The 9,036-nt window shown below is 36.7% G+C and overlaps 1 protein-coding gene across 4 annotated transcripts in view; it reads left to right on the plus strand.

The window, feature by feature from the left end:
* vps13c (vacuolar protein sorting 13 homolog C) overlaps positions 1-8,520 on the plus strand; it is an 85,123-nt gene extending 76,603 nt beyond the window's left edge. For all 4 annotated transcript variants that reach the window (XM_061963789.2, XM_061963791.2, XM_061963790.2 and 1 more), the window contains 5 exons: positions 1,535-1,649; positions 4,824-4,915; positions 4,983-5,106; positions 7,251-7,334; positions 7,408-8,520. In XM_061963789.2, the coding sequence (XP_061819773.2) occupies positions 1,535-1,649; positions 4,824-4,915; positions 4,983-5,106; positions 7,251-7,334; positions 7,408-7,509 (517 nt within the window). In that variant the 3' untranslated portion in view covers positions 7,510-8,520. The remainder of the gene's footprint in view (positions 1-1,534; positions 1,650-4,823; positions 4,916-4,982; positions 5,107-7,250; positions 7,335-7,407) is intronic.
* Positions 8,521-9,036: the final 516 nt, after the last annotated feature.

Genomic DNA, 9,036 nt, shown 5'->3' on the forward strand with positions numbered 1-9,036 from the left:
TTACAAACACGACATAGGACTATAAAAGGGCAGCTATTTACAAACATAACGCAGGACTACAAACATGGCGGATGATTACAAACACGACGTAGGACTATAAAAGGGCAGTGGACTACAAACATAACGCAGGACTACAAACATGGCAGATGATTACAAACACAACGCAGGACTACAAACATGGCAGATGATTACAAACACAACATAGGACTATAAAAGGGCAGCTGATTACAAACATAACGCAGGACTACAAACATGGCAGATGATTACAAACAACGCAGGACTACAAACATGGCAGATGATTACAAAGAGGGTACCTGACTACAAACATGGCGGATGATTACAAACACGACGTAGGACTACAAAAGGGCGGCTGATTACGAACATAATGCAGAACTACAAATATGGCAGATGATTACAAACACAACGGGCATAGGACTAAAAACATGGCAGATTATTACAATGATTACAAACACAACGCATGACGACAAACATTGCAGATTATTACAGACATGACACAAGACTACAAACATGGCAGATGATTACAGACATGGCAGATGATTGCAAACATGACAAAGGACTACAAACATAGCAGATGATTACAAACACGACATAGGACTATAAAAAGGCAGCTGATTACAAACATAAGGCAGGACTACAAACATGGTACATGATTACAACACAACGCAGGACTACAGACATGGTACATGATTACAACACAACGCAGGACTACAGACATGGCGGATGATTACAAACATGACATAGGACTACAAAAGGGTGGCTGATTACAAACACAAAGCAGAAGTACAAATATGGCAGATGATTACTAACACGACGTAGGACTACAAACATGACCGATGATTACAAACACTGCGCAGGACTACAAACATGGCAGATTATTACAGACATGACACAGGACTACAAACATGGCAGATTATTACAGACATGACACAGGACTACAAACATGGCAGATGATTACAAACATGATAAAGGACTACAAACATGGCAGATGATTACAAACATGACACAGGACTTCAACTATGGTGGATGATGACAAACGTAACGCATGACAACAACACTAAATTAGAGAAATGACGACTATATAAAAACGCTGTTAGCCTTTGTGGCAGCGTTGTTCAGTAGCCTGCTGAGCGTGGATACTGTGCATGTGCGCGTGCATGTGTACTCCCCATGGTGATTGGCTGACTGATCACGTAGTTTGGCCGCCATAGCTTGCGTTCAGCGGGTGGAGTCTATTTGACGAGTCGATTTCAACACACATTCTTTCATCTTTGGTCCGCCGCGCCAACCTCGCTCTTCCTGATTGGTCACGTGACTCACACACCTGTTTTATTTTGTATTTTTTGACGTGACTGTTCCACGCTGTCGTGCAGAGGTCACATCAGGTGAGACGCTGCAGCACCGTGTGTACCCACAATGCACTGCCTCTTCTCAGCATGCCCACGCGTCAGCCGCCTCGTCATTATTCACCTGTATTACAGCTCTGTGTGTTTGTGTGTGTGTGTGTGTGTGGCAGGGTGGCGGAGTCCACAGAGGAAGTGACCAAACTTCGTCCAGTACGACTCATCAGAGAGGACGGAATCATCCGACCTTATGACCTAACAGAGTCACAAGGCTTTGACCTTTTTCAGGTGGGAACACTTTGACTCTTGTCTTCATGCGTCCTTCTATTTGTCTTTGCAGGAGATTCTATATATGACACATTTCATAGAAATATTAATACTATTAACCTCACGTAGGCAAATGTTTTTTATTGACGATTAAGAATAAAAACATTTATAAAGCAGATAATGATCAATCAATCAATCAATGTTTATTTATATAGCCCTAAATCACAAGTGTCTCAAAGGGCTGCACAAGCCACAACGACATCCTCGGTACAAAGCCCACATAAGGGCAAGGAAAAACTCACCCCAGTGGGACGTCGATGATGATAATACTAATGATAAAAATGGTGAGAAAATACTTCATTTCCCAGAATGCTTTCCTTTATCTAATTAAAGTCTTCCCTCGTATATTATGTTAATTAGTACCAGGCATGACTGTGTAAAACGAATTTCCACGAAGTAGGAATATTATAAAGAAATCAATTTTTTTCATAGAGCATTAATTAAAGCCCAAACATGAAGTCACAACCATATACAGTGGAACCCCGATTTACAAACTTAATTACTTCTTGAACAAGTTTGTGAATCGAAAGGTTCGTATAGTGAAGCAAAGTTCTCCACAAGAAACAATGTGATTATGAATAATGGGTTCCACCCTCGACTAGGGTTGTCCCGATACCAATATTTTGCTACCGGTACCAAATGTATTTCGATACTTGGAGGGAATGTGTGTTTAATTTTAGTGTTTGTAAAGTATTTAAAATAATTGATTTAATAATAATTTAATTAACAAATGATGTATGTTGCTATAAGGCATTGATTCTCAAACTGTGTGGTACACAGGTTCCATTATGTCCAGGGGTGTCCAAATGCGGCCCGCCAGTATATCCAATTTGGCACGGAGATGTCATGAGTTTAAGGAATTTTACCGACAGGGAGACTTCCTTCATTTTAGTAATCTGACAATTTTGACAATACTATTATGTCGCAAATTAGTGGCCAAAGTTAGGAATTGAGGGCAATGACCTCTAATTATGAGCTGATTGTAATTATGCAAACCTTTTTCTTATATGACCCAATGCAAACAACCTTCCAGAGTCATGGTGCAAAAAAAACAAACAACTAATCAACACAAAATGTCAACATACATGTTCACACATAATACAACATGCTCACTGAACATTGTGGACATCATCAAAAAAAATTCTTGCACCATAAAAAAAATGAAACCAAATTTCACCCATTTTAAATGGATGAAATGTCGTTTAATTTTACAAAGCATGATGGGATAAATGCAAAACACTATCCACACTTGTCCATGTTTGGCGCATTTTAGCTGCTTGATATTTCTGATTGATTACAAAACTTTAAGGTGGTTGTACCGGAAGTAAACAAGGTAGAAGTCAAACTTTCACATACTCTTAATATCCAGTGGTATTACTTATTCATTATAAATCCATTATAATAATATAATATGTAGAATACGTGTGTGTGTGTGTGTGTGTGTGTGTGTGTGTGTGTGTGTGTGTGTGTGTATATATAAATAAATGTGTATACAAAAATACACATATACATATATGTGTGTATATATGTATACATCTGCATATATATGTATATACGCGTATATATAAACATACATATATACACACACACACACATACATATATATATATATATATGTATATATATATGTATATGTATATGTGTATATATCCATCCATACATCCATTTTCTACCGCTTGTCCCTTTTGGGGTCGCTGGAGCCTATCTCAGCTGCATTCGGGCGGAAGGCGGTGTACACCCTGGACAAGTTGCCATCTCATCGCAAGGCCAACACAGATAGACAGACAACATTCACACTCACATTCACACACTAGGGCCAATTTAGTGTTGCCAATCAACCTATCCCCAGGTGCATGTCTTTAGAAGTGGGTGGAAGCCGGATTAGCCAGAGGGAACCCACACAGTCACGGGGAGAACATGCAAACTCCACACAGAAAGATCCCGAGCCCGGGATTGAACCCAGGACTACTTAGGACCTTTATATTGTGAGGCACATGCACTAACCCCTGTCACACCGTGCTGCCATGTGGGTATATATATATATGTATATATATATATATATACTGTATATACTGTATATATTTATACATATATATATATATATATATATACTGTATGTATTTATACGTGTATATATATATATATATATATATACTGTATGTATTTATATGTGTGTATATATATATATATATATATATATATATATATATATATATATATATTTGTATACATTACGACCCTCTACCAAAAATGTTAAGCCCAATGCGGCCCTCAAGTCAAAATGTTTGGACACCCCTATCTAGTGGTACGCCAAAGAATCAATTAAATATTCAAACACAGTGTTACTGTTCAAACTGTGTGTAATGTTGCAGTGGACAAAATATTAAATATACTTGTTAAGTAAAACCTCTGCCTTGTTTTTAATGAATACTTAGGCCGACTACACGACTGTATTTTAATATTGGTCACTAAGGTGGTACTTGGGAGTGTTTTCTGAGGTGGTTTTTGGCGACACAAGTTTGAGAACCACTGCTATTAGGAATTTCTCTGAATTCCACTTCCTGTAATTCCAATTCTTCAAATGAACTTCAGTGAAATTCCAAATTCTCCACGAGTGTCTCGTCACTTCTCCATGTTTGCTTTTTCCTGTTGAGAATTCCCAGCATGCTTCACTAACACGCTAACTTCTCACCTTTCTTCTTCTTCTTCTTCTTCTTCTTCTTCTTGGTCTTCTTGTGTGTTTGTCTCACATGCAGCACGAAGTCGACTAAAGCTGGTGTGATTGCATCGTCTTGACCAGGCTTTCCTTACTGTCATTTCATGGACATGTGCACAGTATACACTTCTGTACATACTGTAGTTTGCCCCAGCGATATTTTTGTAGCAGTGTATCCACGTTGTGTAACCGTGTGTCAGCATGATCTCTTGTGTGTTAATAAAAGTACACAACTGAAGAAGCCATCACTTCCATGTGACTAAACCTGCATCAGGTGGGCGTGTCCACTCACCTGACGCCTCATTGGACAAGAAAGTTAACTTGCAAGTGTGTGTGTTCGCATATGTGTGTGTGTGTGTGTGTGTGTGTGTGTGTGTGTGTGTGTGTGTGTGTGTGTGTGTGTGTGCGTGCGGTCGCAGCGCTCTGAGATCAAGCAGCTGGAAGGAGAGGTTTTCCGAGACTATTGTCCGTTTCCTGGACACAGAAAGACCAACATTGTCGTCACCAACAGGTACACACAATGCACATGTGTACACAACCACTACGTTGTTGTCATGTTGTCGCCGTCGCTTGTGTAGGAGGGTTGTGTGTGTCAAGGAGCTGGACTTTGTGGGTCACTTCACCAAAGACTGGGAGTGTTTGTTTGACAACTTCTACGCTCCTCCCACTGTCCTCGGAACGCAACTCAACATCTACTGCAAGGTTAGGCACTACACAACTGTAACACAACAACAAGGTTACGCACTACACGACAACAACGAAGTTACACACTACACAACTGTAACACTCACAAATAATAAGGTAGCACACAACTATAACACTTAAAAAAAAACACTAAAAAGGTAACAAAGTATACAACTACAAAGTAGCACACAACACAACTACAACACTGACAATAACTACGAAGTAGCACACAACACAAGTACAACACTGAGAAAAAAACAAGGTACTTAAGTACAAAACTACAACATTTAAAAAAAACAACAAGGAAGCACACAACACAACTAAAAATAAAATGTCAATTTAACATAATACACAACTAAAAATAAAATAAAAAAACAAGGTAGCACACTACACAACTAAACATGAATTAAAAACAAGGTAGCACACTACACAACTAAATAAAATAAAAACAAGGTAGCACACTACATAACTAAACATGAATTAAAAACAAGGTAGCACACTACACAAGAAAAATGAATTAAAAATATGGTAGCACTGTAGCACATTGCACAACTAAAAATAAAATAAAAACAAGGTTGCACACAAGACAACTAAACATGAATTAAAAACAAGGCAGCACACTACACAACTAAAAATAAAATAAGTTAGCACATTATACAACTAAAAATAAAATAAAAACAAGGTAGCACACTGCACAAGAAAAGTGAATTAAAAACAAGGTAGCACACTACACAACTAAACATGAATTAAAACAAGGCAGCACACTACATAACTAAAAATAAAATAAAAACAAGGCAGCACACAACACAACTAAATAAAATAAAAACAAGGTAGCAAACTACACAACAAAAATGAATTAAAACAAGTTAGCACACTACACAACTAAAAATAAAATAAAAACAAGGTATCAAACTACACAACTAAACATTAAATAAAAACAAGGTAGCACACAACACAACTAAAAATGAAATAAAAACAAGGTAGCACACTACACAACTAAAAATGAAATAAAAACAAGGTAGCACACAACACAACTAAAAATGAAATAAAAACAAGGTAGCACACTACACAACTAAAAATGAAATAAAAACAAGGTAGCACACTAAACAACAAAAATTATCAAAAATAAGGTAGCACACTACACAACTAAAAATAAAATAAAAACAAGGTAGCACACAACACAACTAAATAAAATAAAAACAAGGTAGCACATTACACAACTAACTACGAATTAAAAACAAGGCAGCACACTACATAAGTAAAAATAAAATAAAAACAAGGTAGCACACCACACAAGTAAAAATGAATGAAAAACAAGGTGGCACACTACACAACTACAACAACAAGGAAGCACACAGCACAACTAAATAAAATAAAAACAAGGTAGCACACTACACAACTAAAATTAATAAAAAAAAAAAAAAGGTAACACTATACAGCTAAACATGAATTAAAAACAAGGCAGCACACTACATAAGTAAAAATAAAATAAAAACAAGGTAGCACACTACACAACAAAACATAATTAAAAATAAGGTAGCACACTACACAACTAAAAATAAAATAAAAACAAGGTAACACAACTAAATAAAATAAAAAAATAAGGTAGCACACTACACAACTCAATTAAATAAAAATAAGGTAGCACACTACACAACTAAAATTGATTAAAAATAATGTAGCACACTACACAACTAAAATTGATTAAAAATAACTTAGCACACAACTAAAAATAAAATAAAAACAAGGTAGCACACTACACAACTAAAAAAATGTTGAAAATAAGGTAGCGCACTACACAACTAAATAAAATAAAAACAAGGTATCAGACTACACAACTAAAAATGAATTAAAAACAAGGTAGCACACTACACAACTACAACAACAAGGAAGCACACTACACAACTAAAACTTAATTTAAAAATAAGGTAGCACACTACACAACTAAATAAAATAAAAACAAAGTAGCACTCTACACAACTAAATAAAATAAAAACAAGGTAGCACACTACACAAGTAAAAATGAATGAAAAACAAGGTAGCACACTACACAACTAAATAAAATAAAAACAAGGTAGCACACTACACAACCACAACAACAAGGAAGCACACTACACAACTACAATGAAAGTTGTCAAAAACATGCAACATTTGTCTTCCAGGAGCAGCACAAGTTGAAACTTCCCAAAAAAGACGTTCATGATTCTGTACGCGGCGTTCAGCTGAGAGACGCAAACACAGCACAGGTGTGTGTAGTGCGTGTGTTTACATCTGAGTGCGTAACTCCTTCCCTTACACTGTTGCCATGGATACCCACAGAAAATGATGGCGTCCATATCCGATGCTTATATGTCACAACAACAACACCACATGAGCAGACGGAAGTCACAACGCTTCCTTAAACCCACCAGCAAGCACTGAGTCCACTTCCTGTCCACGGACTGACATTTGAACACCCACTTCCTGTCTGCAAGTACACTTCCTGTTTGTAGGCACACTTCCTATATGGCAGTACTCTTCCTGTTTGTAAGTACACTTCCTATATGCAAGTACACTTCCTGTTCAAAGGTCAATTTCCTATATGCAAGTACACTTCCTATATGCAAATACACTTCCTATATGCAAGTACACTTCCTGTTCAAAGGTCCATTTCCTATATGCAAGTACACTTCCTGTTCAAAGGTAAATTTCCTATATGCAAGTACACTTCCTATATGCAAGTACACTTCCTATATGCAAGTACACTTCCTGTTCAAAGGTAAATTTCCTATATGCAAGTACACTTCCTATATGCAAGTACACTTCCTATATGCAAGTACACTTCCTATATGCAAGTACACTTCATATATGCAAGTACACTTCCTGTTCAAAGGTCCATTTCCTATATGCAAGTACACTTCCTATATGCAAGTACACTTCCTGTTCAAAGGTCCATTTCCTATATGCAAGTACACTTCCTATATGCAAGTACATTTCATGTCTGTGGACTCCAGAAAATAAATTCTTCTTCCAGAAGTTTTCTTAGCAAAGCACAAAGCCAAGATCAGGTTTGACTTAGTAAAATGTTGTGAAGTTTAGACAATGATTCACTTTAATGGCGGACGAGATGTTAGTTTACATTTGACTTATTAAACGTCAGAAGGAATGCCAGAGAAAATATTTTTGTATGATTTGGTGACCAGCTTGATAGCTGATGGATGTTGTTGAGGTCACTTCCTGTCTGGGCGAAGACTTCCACGTTTTTTTTTATGTTTTGCAATCCAATTGTTGCATTTGTCTTTCAATGGAAACCCAAAAGATGTAAAAAGTCTGAGATATTTAATTTTTATGTCATTTTCACACTGAGCAAATGTTTCAATTCAATGTTCAGATTTTTGCACAAAGAAAAAATAATTATACTGAATCAATAAAAAAGTGTTTTTTGTATGCATATGAGGAGTTGTGTATGTTTGTGTACTTTAAAACAGAAAAGACAATACAAGCTGCTGACTAAATGTAAATACAGCTGCAGCAGGTGTGTCCAAGTGGTGGCTCACGGCTTAAAAATAAAGTTGTATCCTCTGTAGTGGACTTTTGTTTTCGGGTGTTTTATTTTGTCGGTAAAAATAGTTTTGTTATGCAAAACACTATTGTCCACTGCAGAGGACGCAAGTTGTCAGGAGCAGTGTTCATTTTTGTTGACTAAAAATGTTCGTCTTAGTTATCGTCAACGATAACCAGGAAAAAAACGACAAAATCAAAAGAAGGTAAAAGTAGGTGAAAAGTTAAGCCTGTCTCATTTCTGTACTTAGAAAAAATCCCAGCCAAAAAAAAAATCTCATTGGATTTGGATGAGATTTTTTTCTAAGTACAGAAACGAAAGAGGGTAAAAGGAGGTGGTTTTTAGCCTCTCTGGTTTTTGTACTTAGAAAAAATCCCAGATTTTTTCTCTGTTTTATTTCTAAGTAC

This window comes from Nerophis lumbriciformis, linkage group LG06, assembly GCF_033978685.3.
Source record: "Nerophis lumbriciformis linkage group LG06, RoL_Nlum_v2.1, whole genome shotgun sequence".
In the NCBI taxonomy this organism is placed as follows: domain Eukaryota; kingdom Metazoa; phylum Chordata; class Actinopteri; order Syngnathiformes; family Syngnathidae; genus Nerophis; species Nerophis lumbriciformis.